Raw genomic sequence first — 22,943 nt, 5'->3', positions numbered from 1 at the left:
GTTACACGAGACAGATCCTGAAGAAATTAACCTTGAACCCATCTATTATTTTCCTAAGGACCAAAACATAGGAGGGCAAGGCTGGGACCAGGAAAGGATGCTCCCCTTTATGCAAAGGCGGCATATGGAGAAAAAACGACAGAGAAGATTCTGGGCTGGGGGCGGGGGTGGCGGATTTCATTCTTCTCCAGTTCTTGACCCTTTTTGGGGGTGTGGGTAATCACTCTAAAATGTCAATCTTTCCTTCTTAGGAGATCTGATCAGGGTTTAGCCAGTCGGATTGTAGCAGATAATCGCTGGATGCCAGCACTTGAGGGCACATACTCCAAATAAAAAATAACCTTGTCTCCTTTGTCGCGCAAATGCAAACTGTCATTGCGGCAGGTCGACTTCAGAGCCACAGGTGGGAAGACAGGAGGAAAGCGGCCCAGGGCTCCCAGTAGCCGGTCACAACACAGTTCTCAGAGTGCACCTGCACACACCCATGGGCACGCATTCAAGCCACAGGCTGTGGGTTCTGCTAATGTCCTTCCCTGCCCTCCTCCCTGCCCCACCTCTCTCGCTTTCCTTTTCCCCACCCCCAGCCCTCGCCCCACACAATGAGATTTTTGTTTGCTTCAGTAGCATGTGACAGTAGAGTACCTGCTTTGCCTAACTCAGCGCGCGCAGGTCTCTCGGGTAACAGGTGGCAACTTCCCCTGTTGGATGGTAGGTATAAAAAAAAAAAAAAAAGAATGACCTCATAGGGGTGGAGCTCGGGGACTCCAGGTAGAACTCACAGACTGGTAACCCTGCAGTGAGGCTGTGTCGTTAGAAGGGGGTCAGTTCATGCCGAGGTTCACCCTGAGGCGCTTAAGCAACCAGCCATTGCCTGCAAACCTCAAAAGTTTGTCTCACAGCCTCAGATGGAGCCCAGGGAAGCCGCTGGGAAGGAAACCATGGGAAGCAAGAGAAAGAACCTGACCTTCTTGAGACCCAGGCTATACATGCTGGAGAGAAGGAAGACAGATACTGTGGTGGACAGCAGTGTTCCTGGAGACCACTCTGGCACCTTGAGGAGGAGCCAGTCTGACAGGACCGAATACAACCAGAAACTGCAAGGTAACCAAAGGAAAGGAAGCTGCGGCAGGTGGCTTTCCTCCAGGTCTAGGTTGGCCCCTTCCCATTTGCAGGATCACTTGAGGCAGAGTAGAAAATCAGATCCAACTTTCCCTTCTTACAAAACAAGACAATGAAATTGAAAAAGGGACTCATGAGACATAGAGACAATTTCTATGATGAGAATCAATGGTTAAAGAGCCCCCGCTGAATTTTTCTTAATGCCGTTCAATTTTCTCTGGTGAGAGTAATATTTTTTTCCCTCTACCTTCCTTGTTCCTCCTCCTTCCCCCATCCAACATAAAAAGGGGGAAGGACTGGTACACGCGTGATTTTAAAACCTCCAAGAGGCAGTTTATCCCGGTAGGTGGCTCTAAGATGTCACACCGTGAGCTCTAGCAAGGAAACTGTACTAAGCCATGACTGAAGTTACCTTAAACAGGGATGTGCAACTATAATCATGTCTGTGAAAACTAAGTAGTGTTATAGTCAGTGGGATGCTCTGAAAGAATTCCTGAAAATCACTTTAACGAGCATGCCCTCAGAGTGGACTGAATAGCCTCCGAGCAGAGCAGAGCTGTTCCGCACACTTAACGCTGAGTGACCACGTAGGAAATAACCACTTTACTTCTGTGATGGTGGTAAGATAATTTGGCATCATTATTATAACACGTCTTCCCTATCTGGCCCTGGAGTCCTCTCTCCTCTCGACTCCCCTCTAAAGGTCCGTAAGACTTCATTTGGTGTGACAGCAGGCAGGGATTTGTCTCCGCGGCTGCACCTGCCACGTGAGCCTCCAGATCCTGTCTCTCCTGTTCTGTGCACAAAGCGGGAATGAACCCCCCCACCCCCCCAGCCCACTGCGACTTGTCATTTTAGACTTCAAAACTAAAGGACCAATGGGACACACTTGTTAGCGGAGCGCTTTCCTCGGAAACAAGCCTAGACTTGGTTATGCAAATTAATCAACTCAAATGCATTTAAATTAAATGTTTAAAAACTCTAACTGAGGCATCATGCTTTTTGAAAATTCTGCATGGCTCAACACTAAATTGCAGCGTCAGTCTCTATCCTTAAAGAAGCTGTGTTTAATGAGGAATAGTATTTGATCCTTCCAGGCAATGTTGGGAAGAATGCAAATTTTAGTCACACACACTTGGTTTTGCAATTATGACTTTTCAATTTACTACATACAAGATTTTGAAGAAAAACGTCTTAAAATTTCTGAGCTCCAGCTTTCTTATTTTTGAACGTGAGATTAATGATATCTGCCATATAGTGCTGAAGATTGAATTAGACAATTACGCAAACCTCTAGTACCTTGGCTGACAGCTATTATATGCTCTGTAAATAAGAACAATAGTTATTTTCAATTTCAAGAACATTGGGTACCATACTAAAGGCCAAGCAGGATATTTATCCAAACGTTTCTGTCTTATGTTTTCTAACTTCTTTTTGCCCCTTGATAAAGATAGGCCATGCAGGCATTCAGAAGTCCCCCACATTGTCCTCTTCCATCACTTTTACTAATCCAGCATCTTTCTGCCTCAGACTGTCCATCAAAGAAATAAGTTAGGAATCATTTTGGAACTTATTAAGTTTTGCTCTTCTCTTCCTAACTGTATTCAACAAAATAGGCCAACGGCCACAAAACCCAGTGGGCGTTTGTTAGTCACTCTGTCAAAGTCCGCAGGCTGCTTACACACTTCGTTTGGTTTGTGAGTTTTGTCTGTTCTGCTGGATGTTGTCTTTGGAAATGGAAAGAAGACTCAGAGTTCACCCAAGTTCCTAGAAGTACTTGTGTATGTGAATGTGTGTGTGTGGGGGGGGGATCACCAGGGAGTGTACAGGTCACATTAGAGCTGTAATTTAGCTGGACTTCTGAGAAGAAACATGTTTAGCCGCAATCCAGTGAAACCTAAATTCTAATGCCTAAGGAGACATTCAGGATTCATTTACAGCAGATGCTTCAGCAGCGGTGGGAGGCGTTTCCTCCGCTATGTTCGAGGCAGGCAGCTCTGTGGGTTTTTTTGTCTGGTTTGTTCAATGCCCACAGTGGACTGTGGTCAGGTGACTCCTACATCTCTCCCTTATTGAAATGGCAAAAGTTTGGCCTCCATCTTTGCTGGAACTGGAAGTCCCCAGGAGGAATTTAAAAAAGGCACCTTGGGCTGGATAGAGCCCTAGAAAGATGGTCCAAAACGATTTTGAGGTCAGGATGCTTTCGAAGACTGGAATTTCCAGTACTTGTACAGACCTCAATTCATTCAGGCAGTTGTTCAGAGTGGTGTGTTGTTATTTGAGTAATTCTCTGTTCCAGTTCTCTGCCAAAGCCTGCTCTTTGGTCCTGAAAAAACGGATCTTTCTCCAGTGTCTGTGAGCTTACCTTTTAATTCACACGAGGCAGTCTTGCTGTTATTGTTGTTGTTTTTAATTTTTACAATGTGATTAAATTTTAAGTTGCAATAATAATTTTTTAAATGAAGCTTTTCATAAAAACTACAGGATCAGGGCCACAGAAAACATCTCTAAAGGTGATATTCTAACGACCTTGTAGAAGGTCGTCTTCCCAGCCATTACTCCTGATACACTTTTGGCTGTGTAGGGATAATTGGATCCTAAACCCAGCACTGGGTTTCTTTGCTCCTACACCAGACTATTCAGTGAATTGGTTGGTCATATATGTTATATGTCGTGTCTTGTCTTAATGTTGAGCCAAAGCACAAGGATAATGTCATTTAAAGAAAGGACATATTTTATTCCTCAAAGCCTTATAGTCGGCATGAGAAAGATAAGAAAGGCAAACAAACAGACGCAAAACGGCAGCTTGGTGGAAGTAGGGGCTGGATCAAAGGTTCCGAACAACCAGTGGGTGGAGGAAGTTATTAGGTCTCTAAGACGTGATAAGCTGGAGCTAGGGAGAAAGTACAGATGGGAAGCAGGGGCACTTTAACTTCACTGTACTTCATCTGAAACCCACTGTTCTTCCTTATTGCTTATATCGACTCTCCTTTCCCCTCCAATCTCTCCCCCTACCCATACTCCATGAAAGGGACTTGCTTTGTTAATTGTCCCATTTCTGCATATAGAGTCAGGCCCAGCACAAATAACTACTCGATAGTATTGACCTATTCAGTAACTCTTCAACAGAACAAATGATTTGAATGCTCGGACCCATGCAGGCAAAGGACGTGAGCAGACACCACAGCCTGAATAAAGCTTAGGCGTCGGCGTGCGCCTTCATAAGGGAGGGTTCATACCTCCAGCAATCAACATGATTGTTCGTTCAAACAAAACACGTGAATGTACAGAACTGCACACACAATGACTACATTTTAGTGGTGGTCTATCTCATGTCTCACTCTGCATCGTAGAGCGCAGTGACTATACTCTGCTCACCCTTCTCCCATTTCTTACAGTCATCCATCCCACCTGTCAGATTAGCTAGCTTCCTTATTCCCATCCTACTGAGGGCCTTAGTAGAGGAAACATCAGGGGGAGCTTAAAGGTTGAGCTGTAAAAATGTAGGATTTCGTATATGATTACCTGTATTAACCTTATTTGAATTAAGCATGTCTTGGTTCTATACATCTGCATATGTAGCTATCTATATAAAGAATACACTGACATGTGTGTGCACTCGAGATATTTCTGTGCCGCTTAAGCTTTTTATTAAAATGTTAGTGACTGAGGTTCTGCGGTCTTGTCTGAAACCGTAACCGTGGATGTTACTGATGCAGTTTCTGCCCCTCAGACCATATGTTTTTACACATAAATCCAAACTTTTGCAGTAATACTTAGTCCAAAATTTGGTATTTAGAAAAGAGACCTTTGGGAAGTAATCATATCCTGGACAAGAACCCTAATGAAAGGAACTGATGTCTTCGAAAGACACTCAAGACCCTTTCTTTTCTCTTTGCTGCCATTGGTATAGACAGAAAGCAGGACCCCATCAGAAATCAGGTCTGCTAGGAACTTGACCTTGGATTTCACAGCCAACAGAATGGCGAGGAACAAAAGCTTGTCCCTTATGCCACACAGTCTATAATGCATGCTTAGAAAAGCTAGAACTGACCAACAGTGTTTTCACCCTCTGGGTAGTATTTTTGGTTGGTAACTATTTTTGCTAGTGAAGCAGTCTCTCAAAATGGGAGTAAATAGAAAAAAAATGCCATTATCTCTGATAACAGGAGTCAAAACTTAGACTCTTAGCAGGGCCGATGGCATTTTATTCCTTCCTTCTTTTATTATATTTCATTCTTTCCTCAGAAAAGAAAGTTCTCTTACCACTGAGAAGGAACTAGTAGGTTTTCCTATAAAATCCTAAGGTTTTGGTACTCTGATGCTAAAAAAAAAAAAAAAAAAAAAAAAAAAATTTCCCTTAGGCACACACTTCAGACAGACTGCAAAATACGAGGACACATGACTCAACTGAAAAGTTGAACTTAGCCAAATTATGAGTCCACTCAATGTATGGTGTTTCTAAAGAATAATCTGGAGTGACTGGAAACTACTTGCAAGGAAAGACTTTGGAGGAGGCCCTGAAAGGAAAGGCTAAACTACCTATGTGCTTCTAAGCCTAAGCCATCCCTGTTCCTGTCAGATCCTTCTGCTGCCTCCAGACACCATTTGTTAAAGACAACGCCTCAGAACTAGGAACCTGACACCTGCCAAAAGAGGTGTGTGATTGTTTGGAGAACAAGCCCTGAAAAGAAAGTCTAACTGCTTCCAGTAGTTTCTGTCTCATTCATGTGGAGCAACCAAATGGAAGTGTGTTCCAGTGCCTCCTTTTTCACTAGAGAGTCAAGGTGTCATGCAGGTGTTAGAAAATTACTTTGAAATCGTGAGCCACAAGAAAGCAGTGACTCCAACACAACCCCAGTGAGGTGGGCAAAACCACTCCTCCTGTGTTGGTCAGGGCTGGCTTTTCAGTAACTTTCCTAAAGATGGAAGGTATTATTTCTAGTTGTGTGGTTTTCTTATCCATAAAAAGCAGAAAACCAGTGCGTGAAATGTGGAATCAGGTGGTAAGAGAGAATGAAAGGAAAGAAGAGAGATGCTGGGGGGAGGGGATGCCAGATATGAAAATAAATGTATCTAAAAATAGGGACAGGACTGGGAAAAACACCAGTAACTCGATTAATGTTCATCTTTTGTAGTTTTCCATGGGGGCCCACAGCCGGTAAACAATGACACATAGACTTATTAATTATGAAAGTATGGCCTTAGCTTAGGCTTTTTCCAATTAGCTCTTATAACTTAATTAACCTATTTTTCTTACTCTACGTTCTATCAAATGGCTCAGTTACCTTTCCTCTGTTCCAATGTCTGACTTGCTTTGCATCACACTGGCGCCTCCCACTTGCCTAGATTCATCCTGCTGACTTCTGCTCTCTCTGCCCAGGAGTCCCTCCTATTCTCTTCCTGCCGAGCTGTTGGTCATTTAGCTCTTTGTTAAACCAATCAGAAGGTGCATCTTCACCATGTAAACAAATTTTCCACGACAATCTTTACCTCTGCTAGTATAGAAGATTTAAAAAAAAAAGTCTGTTTATATAATTTTGTTTCCAAGCTGGCACCATCATATTAACATCAGTTCTTTTGTAAGGGTTGGTTTTCGGGGGGAAAGTGGGATTGTCATAGTAACACTGAACACGTACGGTCTCAGGTGAAACTCGCTGAAACTCAGGTGAAAGTCGCTGGCTGCCCTCTCCTGACCGAGTGAGTGGAGAGTCCTTGGAATCAAGGTTTCTGCCTGTTAGGCTGCCTTATTCTCCCATGGAGACTGCATCTGGAACCTTGGAATTTTCTGATGCACAGCCTTCAGTGTTGGCTGTAGGCTTGCTTTGGCCTGTCCCTATCCCATTTTCCTATGGGTGGACTTTCGCTGTGTTTCAGTTAGTCCCGAGAGGTAACTGATTATGGGGAAAATTCTTGAACGGATCAAACTGGAGTGTTTGTACCATGCCTAGGATGCCCTTGGTAGATTGGAGGCCTCACAGGGAAAGATGAAGTTTACAGGCCTTAAGGCTAGGTAGGAGTGCGTGTGCCCCTGCACTGAGCGGAATTCTGGCACAACACTCTTACCGATCTGAGAAATCTAAGCTTGAACTTAGCTTTCAGATTGCTATGAAGGTAGCTTTGTCAAAGAAAGAAAGAAAGAAAGAAAGAAAGAAAGAAAGAAAGAAAGAAAGAAAGAAAGAAAGAAAGGAAAAAAGCTACATCACTTTTTAGTTGGCCAGCTCTGTTTATAACTTTTAGATATGTAGGCATGGCATGCCAGAAGCATTTGTACCCTTGCCCCGGGTAGCTGGAGAAGGGCAGGCATGAACTGGGGCTGTGACATACCTCCAGCATGTGATCTTCCCTCTATGCAGGATCCTGCAAAGCAAGCAGAAAATGAAATGGAGGGAATAGGGAAAAAGTGAACGCCATTATCCACCAGGGTGTTGGCAGCAGAGGACTTCTACACACCAGCACATAATCCCAAATCTTCGCACTTCTGGCTTTGTAGTTGAAATGTAGATGGTAAAACTTGGGGTTGAACATAGGTGCATACAATATTGGAAAACAGAATACAGTCAGTTAAGCAACTTGCCAGACATGTTACTGATACCAAGTTAAAGCAAGTTGGGGTTTACTGCATGCCTTGTAAAATGTGTAAAATGTGGTGACATTCTTCTACTCTTGTGACACAGCTTGACTGGCCGGCTTTTGCTTGGAAACACGCATTCTTTCTTTCACAACGTGGCCTAGGCGGTGTTGCTGTTTTTAAAAATAATTCTTATTGCTGCTGTTTTTCAGGGACTAAAATTGCGAAATTAGGCCAAGCAAGTCTTCCCTCTGGTAGCTGGAGCTTAACGGTCTCCATTTCCTGCTTCGTTGAACACCTTAACTCTCTTCTTACTTTTTATGCCCGTTATCCTTTATTTTCCTCTCCATAAAATGCATCATACATCTGAGAGGCTGAAAGCCCTAGTTTGTAGCAGAGGTGGAGAAGACACCACCGTTACAAATGAAAGTATGCAGTTAGCAGGCTATGGCGGCACATCTTTAATCCCAGCCCTCGGGAGGCAGAAGCAGGCAGATCTCTATGAGTTCAACACCAAGCTGTTCTGCATCACTGTCTAGGACATCCAGGGCTGCACAGAGAGGTCCTGTCTCACGAAACAAAACAAAATAAAGCAAGCAAGCAAACAAACAAAACTATGGAGCTGTCATTCAAAAATTAGCAGTTCTGTGTACGGGTGAGTGAGACTGTAAACAGAGTTCTACAAAGTCAGCCTCAATCCTGAGCTGTAAACGTGAATGCAGCAGGATTAAAAAGCCTTTGTATGAGGGTATCTGGAGCAATTTCTCCCTTGATTAGTGAATCAGAGAAGAGCAGTTCTGGGAAAGTTGCACTGAGGCCACGGCAAAGAATGCCTGGAACTCTCTCTGGCTATCTCAGGGAGCTGTGAATTGAAGAGGCTGAAAGGCCATACCATCCCGCTGCCGGTCTAGATGTCTGAGTAAGAAATTGTTTTCCCTGAATGCTTCTTGATGTCAGGTCTTTAATGTCAGGAGAGAGAGAGAGAGAGAGAGAGAGAGAGAGAGAGAGAGAGAGAGAGAGAGAGAGAGAGAGAGAGAGAGAGAGAGCTCTGTCACGGATTTCTGCTTCTGTGTTGGTTGTGAAATGGCTGATTGAAGGCATTGTTTACCTTCAGTGCAGCCCTGATTTTACTCAGGGAAAAACAGCGAGTCCCTTGAAGAATTAGAAGGTGTCTCCTCCCACACAAGTGCCAGCAATTTTCTATGATCAGCAATCAGAAACGTAGAGTTAAACACGCACCTGCTTCCTGGCTGGGAATGAGGCCTTTGCTCAAGCTGAAAGTTTCTTTCCTTAAATCCCTGGAGGTCTGGATTCTCCTCACTGAGGTCTCTGCACCCTCCACAGTCCTTCCCCTGAGGTCCCTGCCTACAGTGACATGGGAAGGAAATACCATTCCTCTACCCTCTTAGAGTCTGTGGATGGGGATGGGGAAATGGGTTGATAAAAGGCAGATTAACTGGGAGAAAAGTGACAAATTTTATTTGAAATCTGTTTGCTTTGACTCAAAGTGCCTTAGAGAGAAAAGCAACAATCCCAAAGACACAGATGAACCTGGAGTTCTGTACTGTAGAAAAGCAGGATTGGAGGCTCAGCCACCGGCAAGAAATTGAGGAATGCTGTAGGTTTTTCAAGAAAGGATGTTGTGCAGATTCATCAGGATGCCAGCTGTCTGCCTCCAGTGACAGGAGCTCTACTCTTCCTGACCCAGGCAGCCCCTCTCCGCGTGGAAATCTGTGCTTTACTTTTAGAGAAAATAAAACAGAGTCCTTCCTGCAGCTGCCCTTTCCAGACACCTTCAGCGCAGAATAATCCATATAGGAAATCACATGTGGAGGGGTGTGTTCTGCTCCTTCAGTGGTCTTCATCTCTGAATTCACATAAGTATGCCAACCCCTTCTCTTTTTCCTATTTAGATATAATTCCTTTTGGGAGCAGAAGCTTAGGCCTACTTCAGTATTTAAGGGATGCCTGATATTTGGTGCGCACCCCCTGAGTTGTTGTCCATTTAATGATTTAAAAGTCTTTCACGGTTAACAGCAGCTGTATTGATTCATATGGCTGGTGTATTTCTATAATTCGAATTTTCCCAGTCTTTAATGGTAGCCAACTTTTGCAACTACGTTATTTTGTTTTTCTGTAGCAGAGGAAAGATAACAGAAATCAACAGATTGAAGAAGAAAATACAATTTACTGCTGTCATAACCTTTGTCTCTATGACATCAGAGGCACACGAAAAGCAATACAGAAGCTGTGATAAGAAAAAGTTTAATTGCACCTCTAAAATGTAGGTGGGGTGCGTGCAGAACAAAACAGTGAAATAAGAAGCCTTTTAGGATTTTCAGAGGTGGGTCACTCAGAGTGATTAAACGTGTTCTATGATTGAAACAAAGGATAAATACACACTGACTGTTGAAAATGGAAGGTACCCAGACACCAGCTGAACATTGGTGTTTGTCACTAACCTGGTCACACTAGTAAGTGGTGAAATCAGTTCTTCTGAGTGCCCTGTGTTCCAAGGTCACTGTGTGTGTGTGTGTGTGTGTGTGTGTGTGTGTGTGTGTGTGTGTGTGTGTGTGTGTAAACAGACAAACTGCCTTCTTCTTTGTTCTAGCTGTAGTCTTCTGTAACCATGCCTGTTTTCTGTTTTTTTCTTAAGGGATTGACCAATCTTGACAATGTTTTGGAAAATGTCCCAAAGCCCTTAGACCCCCTGATTTACAAGGACATTCACTACCACCTTTAAGAAAACCATGAGCATGTATTTTCGAGGACTGTATCATTTTACACTTGCAAGAAAACGTTTTTACATACATGTAAATAAGGAAGATCTGTGCGCACAGGGAGTAAAGTCAGTACTTCCCAGAATAACTGGAATAGCCTACTTTAAAAACCTAACATGAACTAATGGAGCTGGTCTTAGCTGCTGGTCAGCACTAACCCCAGAACACAGCTCAATAAGAATGCTTGCTGGAAGACAGCCAGGATGTCTGCTCATGATGCTTCTATCCAAAGAGTCCATGTCGTTTTTGTTAATTAGCCCCAAAGAGGGGCACGTGCCAGGCCCTAGGCTCAGTCCTCAGCTCAGAGAAAAGAATTTAAAAATAAACCATTCAAAACTAAATATTTTTAAAAGAATAAGTTGACATTATGCTTTAACCTTTTGATTTTTAAATATTTCTTTATATACATGTCAAATAAGAAGATAAATTTAGATTCTTTTTGATGAAGGAATATTTGGAGAAAAATCGATATTCTCTGAGAAAAATACAGTTTTACCACATTACAGTTACAAGAAATAACTTTTACACATTTTACTTTTTCTGGTCTGGGGACCAAATCTAGGCTAATGCATACTTGGCTAATGCTCTACTCTGAGCTGTATCCACATTTGCCTTTTAGTATGCAAAATATAACTTACACATCACTACATACATTTGCATTAAAATTGTATTAATACAATTTTTGAATGAGGAAAAACTAATCACAAAATTTCAAGTCCTTCCATTTTTGCTATATGTTCTAAATTGTTTAAAGTAAAAAGCTAAAATTTTATTTTAAGATATTCAAACTGTAGTTTGACTTTTCTGTATTTTTAGATTGTATTAAAATCTGTATGCTAGCCAAGGACCTCATATTAGATCATGATAGGGAATATAACTCACAGTATGTACACAATTATGTTTATGTGCACTATACACACATATACTAATGTGTGGACCATTGTTTGTAGATGATGCTTAGAATCTACAATAAGTGATTAAATAGAACTTTAAAAAAAATCAATTTCAGTTAGTTGAAAGGAAAACAAATTCTGGTTTTTATTTCTCTGAAGTCTATTACAATGATAATTAAATAGATAATGAAAGGCTAGGGACGCAGCTCAGTGATAAAATGTTTGTCTAACATACGTGTAGCCCTGAGTTCAGTCCCCAGGACAACACAAAGAACAGGGAGGAGAGAGAGGGGACGGAAAGAGTGGAAAAGGACGTACCTCTATGTCCGATGCTTTGACAGTGAGAAAGAGCAGGGCTGGGAAATGCTGATTCTTTGGCATGACAGCCATTGCAACCACGAAAACACAGCAGCTGTGGTTGCCTGCACTGGGCCAGGACAGGAAAGGGTGGGTCATCAGTCAGACGTGGGCTGGGGAGGCACTCACAGAGCCCTGCCTCCCTGAGCTGAACTTTACTCCTGGTTCTCGGGGAGGAGCAGTCATTGTCTTCAGTTGTGTAGCTCAGGTGAGCCCAGCAGGCTCCACTGGGGCAGTTCCAAACACACTGTAAGACAGATGGTCCTGGTTAAACTCAGTGGCTCACAAAGTGAAACCAAAGGACGTGAATGCAAAAGTAGGCCTTGTGTGGAATTGAGAGTAATCAGAGGTGGGAAAGAGACACGAGAGGAAGGGGTTGAGAATAACCAGAATGCTCTGTGCACATGTATGAAGCAGCCAAAAACAATTTTAACAAAAATTAGAAGTTAAAAAAAAAGAGGGAATAAACAATGATCCTCAAATGATTTTCTCACAGTTTATTCAAATTATTTTTGCAGTGAATTTATTCAGGCATTATAGGCAAAAGCGGAGGAAGGAGGGAAGGGAAGAGAGAAAGGAAGAAAGAAAAGGAAAAAGGAAGGAAGGAAGGAAGGAAGGAAGGAAGGAAGGAAGGAAGGAAGGAAGAAAGGAAGGAAGGAAGGAAGGAAGGAAGGAAGGAAGGAAGGAAAAAAGGAAGGAAGGAAAGAAGGAAGGAAGGAAGGAAAGAAGGAAGGAAGGAAGGAAGGAAGGAAGGAAGGAAGGAAGGAAGGAAGGAAGGAAGGAAGGAAGGAAGGAAGGAAAAGATCAATCCTGTGACTGTTACGGAAACCCTGACTTGCTTCTCTGGAAGTTTCTACTCGAAACTCTGCTCCTAAGTGGCCCTCCGGTGACCTCTCTCTCCAGTGGCAGCTGCGACAGCGACCAGTTCCTGATCACATTCCGTCACAGCGTTCCATCTCTCACTATCTGGCATGCTGTATTTCTGACCAGTAATTGTCTCGCTATTCCTTGTTCCTAACTAAAAGATGTTTCTAAAGACGGAAGCTTGGCAGTGTTTCACTGCTGTTGCTACAATCAGAACCAAGTTCTCAGCAGTGCCGCAGCTCACATTTGGGGACAGAATGTTCTCAGTTGTCCTGTGAGGCTCCGTGCACTGTGGGACATAAACAGCATCCTCATCTTCTGTGGACTAGCTGCTAGAAGCTCTTCTTCACACCACTCTGGTATGACAACAAAAACAGTAATTGTTCACAGATGTTTCCTAAGAGGACATGTAGAATTGTCAAGCTATGAGCCACTCACAGGCACTATGGGTACTCAATAAATATTTGTCAAATAAATGAGTATATGCATAAAAAAATCAGTGCCCCACCCAGTCAAAACTCTATGCCCTCAACAATAAGACACAGACAATGGGAAAAACTGAGCATGGCAAGATTTACCTACCCGCATTCTCACTCTGTTCAGAACTTAGAGCCTCCCTTTTCATTCATCTTTCTCTCACTAAGGCCGTGAAATAAAGAAATTTCTAGAAAGTGCCCACCCATGTTTAGCTCCTAATTATCCTGGCTGTGTTATGCTGCTCACTGTTAGGGCCTCTAAATTCAAACAATACGACTTCGGTATTTTTCAAGCCTGTAAGTGTTGCTGAATTCCTTTTAGAAAGCCACATTGCTACCTTCTGCAGCAATTAGCAGTCAGAGGAAATAAAATCAGAAGGCTTGTGAGTGAGGGTAAAGAATTTTCCTCCCCCAGTAGTTGAGCTTTCAAATTTGGAGCAGGGGAGGTTCATCTCCTCCATATTTTCTCTGAATACCTTCCTGGCTTCCCTCCAAACCCCGCCTGACACGCCATTATTTTCACCCTATTTCACAGAAGGCTCACCCCATTCATCTTCCTGTGGGTCAGATTTCCATTAGCTGATAAAAGAGTTTTACCGTGTGAAAATTATGTCCATAGGGTTCAATAGCATCCTGCCGAGGGCTTTTTTGTTTATTTTTGCTTTTGTATTTTGTGGGGTGTGGCAAGCATGGGGAAAGGTTTGAAATAAGACCTGGGTTAAAGAGCATTTATAATCATATCTGGGGAGGTGGCAAGGATTCAGTGAGAGTAAAACTCTAGAGTGGAAGTTTGCTCTGTACGGACATCGAGAATTAGACCGATGCTGATGTTGATGCTGGTGATGCTGGTGATGCTGGTGATGTTGATGATGCTGATGTTGATGCTGGTGATGCTGATGATGCCGATGGAGAAGACGATGGTCTGACCTCCATTTCTGCCTTTGTTGCTTACGTGACTTACTTTGCTTTCTTTCTAAAAAAAAAAAAAAGCATTTATTTTTGTTTTATATGTATAAGTGAGTGTCTGCATATATATATATGTACACCACGCGTGTTTCTGGTGTCTATGGTGGCCAGAAGATAGCACTGGAGTCCCTAGAACTGGAGTTGCAGATAGTTGTGAAGTAGCTGATATATATACTGGGAACCCTTTATTACAACAGCAAATACCCTTAACCACTGAGCCGTCTCTCTAGCCTAGACTTAGATTTTTCTAGAAATTAGTTTTGTTCTCTAAGTAAAGCATAGAATTAGGTACAACTATCATTTTGTCTCCTCCTCATTATTTTTCTATTTTTCCTTATTTGGTTTTATGGACACACTACCTCGTTAACCAACTCAGAAATCTAAGCTTAGGCTTCACCCCTCTGTTAGCCTGCATTGATTGATAGGCCATGCTCATTTCTTTCCAAGTTTCCCTTGATTTGTTCACTTCTTATCATCGCCATGGAAATAGACTAAGTGGACTATTTAGCTGTGCAGTTAAATGTCTGCTTTTGCATCCTTGCCTTAAGGATTGATTGGAAACCTCTCCTCCCAAATATGGTCTTACACAGACCAAAGTGACCTTACCAAAAAAAAAAAAAAAAAAAANAAAAAAAAACAAACAAACAAAAAAAAAAAAAACTTAATTGCATCACTGCTTTTCCCAACAATTTCCTATTGTCATGGTTTGGGTATAAAGTGCCTCTCCAAAAGGTATAATGTTAAAGACGAGGTCCCCAGCTAGTAGAACCAGTCACTAAGAAGCTACTGGATCCTGGATGCTCTGACTTCCCTGAGGAATCAATCCATTGATTGATGCATGATCTGATGCTATTATTAATAGGAGGTGAGGTGAGCCTGGTGGCTGGTAGGTGGGTCACGGGGCATCTTGGTCCTTGGCTTTTTCTAGTCCCTCTCTCTGCTTCCTGGCTGTCCTAGGATGAGCTTCCCTGCCATACTATGTTTTTCTGCCATTGTGCTTCATCTACAGGCCCAGAGAGGTTTTCAGTCATCTAATTATGAACTGAGATAGACACAAAGTCGTGATAAATATTTCCACTTTAAGTTGTTTTCCTTGGGTATTGTGTCACAGAAACCAAACACTAGGTAGCACTTGCAGTATTTAAAAGTCTGAGTTTTTTTTAAGGATGCCTTTACGATCTGTACCGTAACAGTCTCTGTAAACGTAGTGTCTTCCCGTGCCCCTAACAACGATACTTCCCTCACGTGAAGGTGTTTTCCTCTTGATTTTTAGTCAAGCTCTATATATCCTGCTCCTTTAGATAATGTCTTCTCTTCTCTCCTAGTTACCTCTCAAGAGCCTGGCTTCGAGGCTGCGCTAGGCTTTTTAGCCCAGGCCATAGCGAATGATAATTATTAATCTGTACGCTGTCTTTCTCCCCAATATGACTGATGTTTCTAAATTGCCAAGTGATTGGTTTGCAGGCTCACTCTAGAATTGTTTTCTTCTTAATCCTTTTCATTTGTCTCATCCAAACTCTAATATAGCAGTAACAGCTTGGCAACTTGACTTCGTAAAATTGTTTCAAAGCATTAAATCAGTTTTTATCGAAACACGCATGTTCTATCGCTCGCATATTTTACCAATTTATGTGTGTTTCGTTAAGCTAATGTAATTACAATAAAAATGCAGCCATGCAGTCAGGTTTGCTGCTGTAACGCAACTAATTTTTGGGAAATGCAAAAAATTGACTATTAAGGGAAGCGCATAGACATCCCCATATGTTTTAGGGAGCGGAGGGAAAATGCTGACTTACCCAGTGACTTTAATAACCCATCATTACCTCTAGTTACCCAGCCTCCTGACAGCAAGGGCTGTTGCATTATTCATTACTACATTTATAACAGAACCTACTCAAATCTAATAGATAGTTTTAAATTGATATTGAATGAGATGCAAAATTTCTTTAACTCTCCAAGTAAGTAATTTGTAAAATTATTAACTTCAAATTCTGATACTTACTGATTTCATTTAGCTCCGAATACATTTGTGGTTATGATAAAATTATAAATTAATTTGAGGCTAGATACTTTTGATATGTTACGCTTCTGTTCTGCAATCAAGTGACTGGAGAAGTTGTCTGATAAATAACTGTGAGAGGCATGCATGTACCTGCCATCTCTGGGATCAGGGGCCAAAGGCTAAGAGCAGCTGTTATTACGTAAGGCATTGAACAAAACCTCAAGGTCAGAATGCAGAGTTTCACTTACAGTTCTCCTTTACTAAGAGACAAGTAACACAATTATGAACATTAAAATCCATGATGGTTTGTTAGCAACCACTAACAATTAATACCAGCAAGAGTATTAATTAATCGAAATGAATTACCACCTAGATGTCCCAGAGGAATGGTCAATTGTACCCCAGCAGGGGTAGCCTTCTTCCTCCTCTTACTGTTAAGCTTTCTTGAGAAGCAGGACATTCTCAATGAAACCTCAGAGACTTCTTAGCACCGTGACTGGGCCTTGAAATAAATGGGAGATAATTGGGCTTTAAGAAGTCAGTCATTATTATACTATAGCAAATGGCAAGTCAAGGCAAATTCCCACCTCATTTGGATTCCATCTGAATGATGGCATGCACATTAGGCCTGCCATGGAACTGGCTTTGTAGTAGTCCTTGATAATTCTGCTTTTCCCAGCTGACAGGGAAATGTCCTTATAGATGTACCATCTGTGCCCCTGTCCTTGGGTTATTTCCCAGGTGGAGGTAGGCAGAAGGGCTCTAGGGGTCATTCAGAACCAATGGCAGGTAATTCTTGGTAAGATGAAGAACAAGCAGCTCTTTATGGAGGGCCATCTGTGTGTCAGACATGGGCAATGTGACTGCTGTACTTCCTCTCACCTTCCACAAGTCCCAGGCAGTGAGTAGTGGCTAAAATGAAGGTTTTAAAGCCAGATGAAAAACTGGAGGTTCAAACCTGGCCCCACCACTGAGAGCAGTAAGATGCTTGACAAGTGATTTAACCTCCATGTGTTTCCACTCCCGTCTGTTAGAAGGTAAGGAGCAAGCACGTCCATCCTGTGCGGCAGAGCTGGTACTTAAAAATGACATCTTGTTATTATTGCCATTGCCAGCTTTTCTTAGTTCTCTTCTAGAGATGAAACAATTTAGTGGCACCACATGGTTTGGCTGGTGTCACTAGCAGTGAGTGGCACCGCCAGCACTGACCTGTACATACCCCTGTCTAGCAAGATCCAAGTGCATATGCACAGAATACCATGATAGCAGCATTGCCAGATGGGGGTTCAAGCGAGAGAGCTCCAGCTGCAGAGCCCAGCGCATCTGGTTAGAACCCCAGCTCTTCAGTGTCATCTGTGAATCATTGGAGAAATTCTACTATATTCATATGCTGCTTCTTCATCACTAAAATTAGCATATTATTCCACTTTTAGGTTGTAAGGAAGATTATAGATAATGAATATTGGTTCTTAACAAATACTTGAAAATTGTGCGCATTACAGGCATGCTCAGTATATTATGGAAATTATAAGGGAATAATAATATACAATGACTTAATATAATAAAAGCAATTCGTAAATAAAATATAGTGTGTTTATGCAATGAAATATTACTAAAACTTAAAAAGTAAGGCTTTTAATAAACACTACGGCATAGTTGAGCCTTCAGGACATTATGCTCAGTGAAATAAGTCAGGTACCAAAAAAACGAATACTCTATAATTCCGCTAAATTGGCGTACCCAGAGCAGTTCAACATGTAGAGACAAAAGGCAGTATGGCAGAAAAGAGAGAAAGAGGAATTGTGAGTTTCACCTTGGGAAGATGGACATACTCTGGACACATGCAGCAGGAATGATTGCACACAATGGGATGCATTTGCTGCTGCCAAACTGCACACTTCAAAACAGCAAAGTGCCTTTAATATTATCCACACATTGCTGTGATGAAAGAGATGGGATAAAGACCTGTAACACTGGGAGGGAGAGAAACTGTAGGGAGTATTAAAATTACCATCACTCTCGGGCCCAAATTATCCTCCTTTAGCAACTTATTGATGCTTTGTGTTGAATCTCACCAAGAAGCCACACTCATCTTAACATTTTGTGAGAACAAAATGGCCCTCTTGCCCAGGAAGCGTGTCTCTGAGTTGGCTGGTGAGTATCAATCAAGGTGGCTCTCATTCTGACAGTACAGTCACAAGTCATGCTGCTGGACACCAAGAGAACGGCTTTATTATACACATTACCTTGAAATAACAGTTTTGCCAGGGAATTTGACGCAGCACACACAGTGCATGATAGAAGGCAGCCAGGCTCAAGGCTGTCAGTCAAGTGCGCGGCACATGAGTTACCGTGGAACAGCTGAGATGCAAGAAGGTAATTAACTATGAAGGTCGTTCTTCACGAGGGTGCCTTCTGGAAAAAGCTGCGTTCGGTTATAAGGCTTACCCTATTTATACCTCATGTCTCCACTTTTATAAGCCACGCTCTCCGAGTGGTGTTTAGAAATCCTTTAAGACGTTATTTTTAAAGATACCGTCTATTCTGTTTAAATTGCTGTGCTCCAAACTCAACCCAGCATCGTTTTGCATTTTGAAACAGTTTCTGACATTGAAACTTCTTCCTTTTCAATTATTATAATAAATGTTTAATTGTGAGGAAATTTTAATATATCCAGAAAGCCTTGGATGCCTCTGTTCTCCTTCTGTTTTATGATCTCATTATGTGGTATTTCTCTCAATTAAAAAAAATCCTGGCAATATCTATAAAGATTAACATTATAACCATTTTAAATATATAGTCCAATGATGTTAAATATATCCAAAATATTATAATGTCACCACCACCCAGGTCCAAACCATTTTCACCTTGTGAAAGTGTAACCCTCTGGGTAGAGTGACAGGATGACTCAGGGGTTAAAGAGTTCTTGCTGCTTCTCCAGAGGACCTGACTTTGGTTTCCAGTGCTCATAGCCTTAGCACAGAACCATAGGTAGAGCTCCAGGGGACCCAGTGCCATCTTCTGTCATCCACAGGCATCTGCAGATGTACCAACACACACTTACACGAAAGATAAAAATACTTTTTTAAAAGTGCAAAGAGCATGTTTCACTGATTCTGCCAACTATTCTCTTTCTAGCTCTGTGATTTCAGTTTGGTTTTGTGAGACAGAGTCTCACTGGATAGCTGGGGGTGCCCTCAAAATTCCTCCTCTGCCTCCTAAGTGGTGCCACCACACCAGCTGTCTTTGGGTTCTTTCACTGCTTTGAGAACCTCAATTAGGTGACATCATACACAGTCAACCTTTTCTGCCTGGTTTGTTTCTCTCCACACAGCGTTCCCAATAGTCATGCATGTTGTACTGAATGGCAGCATTTCCTTCTATCTGAAGGCTTAATAATGTTCTGTGTAATGTGTTTGCTACAGTCTGCTTATCCATTATCCATTGCTCACCACTGACGTGGCCAGTGCTGCTATAAACACGTGTACACAGACCTCTTGCACATCGTGCTTCCCGTTAATGTAGAAACACACTCACAAGTGGAATTGCTGCTCTACATGGTAACCCATTGTTGATTGCTGGAGGAATCATCACATTGTTCACAGTGTTGGGATCATTTTTGCGTTCCCACCAGTTGTGTGGAAGAGTTCTAGATTCTCCACATCATGGCAGGAATTTCTTGTGGTTTGTCTTTATCAGCAATCCAGGACCCCATTGAGTGGTGTCTTACTGTGTTTGATTTGCATTCCCTTCTTGATTAATAATATTGGGAGTTTTTTCAGACACACACTGGCTGTGTATGTTTAGAGAAATGTTTGTTCAAGTGCTTTACCCATTTTGGATGATTATTTTTTTTTATTTTTGTTGTTCAATTTCAGAAGTTCTTCACATGGTCTAGGTGTTAATTTTTAAGCTTTGTCTCCCAACTTATGGGTAATATTTTTAGTGCACTGATGTTATTTTTGCACAAATTTTAAAACTTTTCCTGAAGTTCAGTTACTTAAGTTTTCTAGATGTTGTAGTTTTACTCTTTGGTGTCAATATCCAAGTAATCACTGCCAAATGTATCACGAAAACTTTACACTGTATTTTCTTCTCAGAGTTTTACAGCTAGAGGTTCAACTTAGAGGACTAAAGACTAAAATTTTATATAAATACTATCAAGTAAAGGTTTGATGTCATTTCTGCTTTTTCTAGCACCATTTCCTGAAAAATAATTCTCTACTCTTGAATGATCTTGCCTTCCATGTAGACGGAAAGTCAGTAACCACAAAGGAGATGGTGTATTTCTATCTTTATAATCTATTTTATTATTTATATGTCTATCATTCTGGCATGGCTCCAATTAGTTTTGAAGTGCAAGAACTCCCGTTTTATTCTGATATTTCATGAATGGCTATGTCTCCATCCCTTTCAGTCACTTATTTGGCATATTTTAAGAAAGGTTATGTCAGGCCTTTAGAAGAACCTGTATCTCTGAGTGCCTGCTGGAAATATTTTTTTTCCCTGGCAGGCTCATCCGGTATTATGCTGTGTTTTCAATGCTACAGATCATGGCTGGGGTGGTTTGTCTATTCCTGCACACAATGTTCCAGTGTTTTGCTTCTCGTCTTTTGATGTCATGTCGTATTTTGATGTTCCCATGGAGCTTAGATTTTTTTCTGTCTTCCCAATGAACAGAACACTTTAATGTTATGCAGTGACCATTCTCATCAGACACATTGCCTGTCTTCCAACTGCTGTTTACACGGCATTGGCAAAATAAGTTCACTCCTACTTTTCCCATGTGCTTGGTTCCCACAAGAGGTGTGGACAGCATATGGACTTCTAAGCACTCGGTTGCTGGCTATTGATTTCTCCAGATTGGGGTGACTGCCATACACTTGCTCCTGTCTGTCTCTTTCATCTCTTCCTTTGAACTGTTCCCCCTCATTCCATTTTGTCTCTAAGGGTTTTGAAATGTCACATATTCAAGTCGTCCGCCACAGTGTTTTAAAGTATATGCTTCACTTCAAAACATTTGAAATGCATTAATGCCTTTGTGTTATAGTTTGAAGATGTGTACAAGCCAGCTCCGTCTCCCCCACGCTATCCTTTCCTGCAGTTTTATCTCCTTTCCTGGCCACTGACCTTCCTCAACCTAAATGAAGCTTACGCCCTTGGGCCCCAGCTTTCCACTCACCGGTTTCTCCACTTACCTGTGTTTCCAGTCCTTCAGATTCTTGCTCAATCTTAAACCTTTCTTGGTCTCTCATTTAAAACCATTATGCCGCCCGAGCTCTTGCTAGCCGTGCTCCTTGCTTCATTTCTCCATCACTCGTCACCTTGGAGGATCTTAAACAGGATATTGCAGCTGCGTGTGTTCCTCCCCCACTAGCATGAAGAGACGTGAGAAATGAGACTTGTTACTTGATATTTTGAAGTAGACATGTCCCAGTTCCAAGGACAGTTTTAGGGTTTAAGAATTAATTGTTAAACATTCAATAAATTCAAATCCAAAACTCACAGAAGTCAGAGTTTTATCAGAGGAAACTTCTTTTCTGCCTTCACTCAGAGCAAAGGCTGGGGAGGGATAGTGAGAGTAATGTGCTTTTTTTTTGAAGCATTTTTGATGGTTTCGTTTCTGCTTGTGCTCCCGAGTGTGTTTCCTCTTGCTGGTTTTGATTTAGAATGTGTCCTAGATGTAAGTATTTTCTTCTAGTTAGACTTTGGCTCTCTCTCTCTCTCTCTCTCTCTCTCTCTCTCTCTCTCTCTCTCTCTCACACACACACACACACACACACACACACAATAGCAATAAATATAAGTTAAAACTATTTTTAAAGAAAATTGTTTAAAAATAAAGTTCACTTTTAAAGTGCAAAATGTGGTTGCAGAAGATGCGTGTGAGCCCAGTAGCGTTGAAAATAAATGAACTACTATAATCATATGTCCGTCCATGCATGAAAACAGTTTATATAGGTCATACACTAAACTATGAAACAGCTATCAATTCAGTGAAGACCAGATTACAGCTAGAAAAGAGAATACAACTAACTGTAACAACCATTTACCTGACAAGTTCTGTAATATGTTATACTTTGCAAATGTTTAATAAACATCTATTCTTTTTCATTCCCAAACCTGCTTTCTAATGTTTGCTATCATTACCCTAACTTATAGATGAGGAATTTTACATATAAATTGTTAAAGAGTTTGCTGTAGCTCTAATACGTGGTAGAGGCAAAGTTTGAGCCCACATTTCCTGGCTCGGAAGTCTATGTACTTATCTTTGATAATAGTTATTATTGCAAATAGTTTGAAAAAAATCACTTCTTAATCCACCCCCAAATAGCAGTAGCAGCACTAATAGCAGCAGCAGCACATTGCTAGTTCTGTGTAAACCTGAATACCAGTGAAGGAAGCTTTCTGTTCCCCACCCACAGCCTCACTTACCGTTGGACATCTTTTCATATCCTTTGTATCCATAAAGAAACAGGGCCTTCCTTGTGCAAGTCCTACCCCAGCAAGTTCTCAGGATTCTAAAGCCCAGCTCGGTCCTCACACAGCCTTTCTTATTTAAGTGTCTTCCTTCTCTCCCATCTGATCTGTCCACATTAGGAATAAGTATTTTTCTTGACTGGTTGTCAATCATAAAACAATGGGACAACTATTTACCTTGGGTGGTGAAAAGCTGAACCATGTGTGTCGGGATATAGGATGGATGATGTCCCAATAAAACCTATCACAAATTGATGATCTGTAAAAGGAGAAGTCAAATAACAAGAAGAATGTTGTAGCTTAACCTAGACTATTTATTAGGCATACAAAACGCTTGTGTTATCTTCTATTTGGGGGAAAAACCCCACTAGCCAAAACTAACATGTGGCTATTTCATGCCAGGTGCTGAGTACTACACAGGAAATGAAACACAGG

General features: G+C 41.7%; 1 protein-coding gene and 1 long non-coding RNA gene across 3 annotated transcripts in view; one reads left to right on the top strand and one right to left on the bottom strand.

The window, feature by feature from the left end:
* The first annotated feature begins 802 nt into the window (after positions 1-802).
* The window catches only part of Arhgef38 (Rho guanine nucleotide exchange factor 38), a 95,206-nt gene continuing 73,065 nt past the window's right edge, over positions 803-22,943 (top strand). For both annotated transcript variants that reach the window (XM_050165672.1, XM_050164895.1), the window contains exon 1: positions 803-1,101. In XM_050165672.1, the coding sequence (XP_050021629.1) occupies positions 906-1,101 (196 nt within the window). In that variant the 5' untranslated portion in view covers positions 803-905. The remainder of the gene's footprint in view (positions 1,102-22,943) is intronic.
* Positions 9,153-17,121, bottom strand: LOC126489599 (uncharacterized). The gene is made up of 4 exons (XR_007589021.1): positions 16,616-17,121; positions 16,395-16,530; positions 11,682-14,033; positions 9,153-9,824 (listed from the first exon to the last, which is right to left on the bottom strand). It is a non-coding gene; the product is annotated as an uncharacterized lncRNA (long non-coding RNA).

The sequence above is a fragment of the Alexandromys fortis genome, unplaced genomic scaffold, assembly GCF_014885135.2.
Source record: "Alexandromys fortis isolate MF-2015 unplaced genomic scaffold, M_Fortis_MF-2015_v1.1 scaffold_19, whole genome shotgun sequence".
In the NCBI taxonomy this organism is placed as follows: domain Eukaryota; kingdom Metazoa; phylum Chordata; class Mammalia; order Rodentia; family Cricetidae; genus Alexandromys; species Alexandromys fortis.
This window is presented reverse-complemented; position numbering and strand designations above follow the sequence as displayed.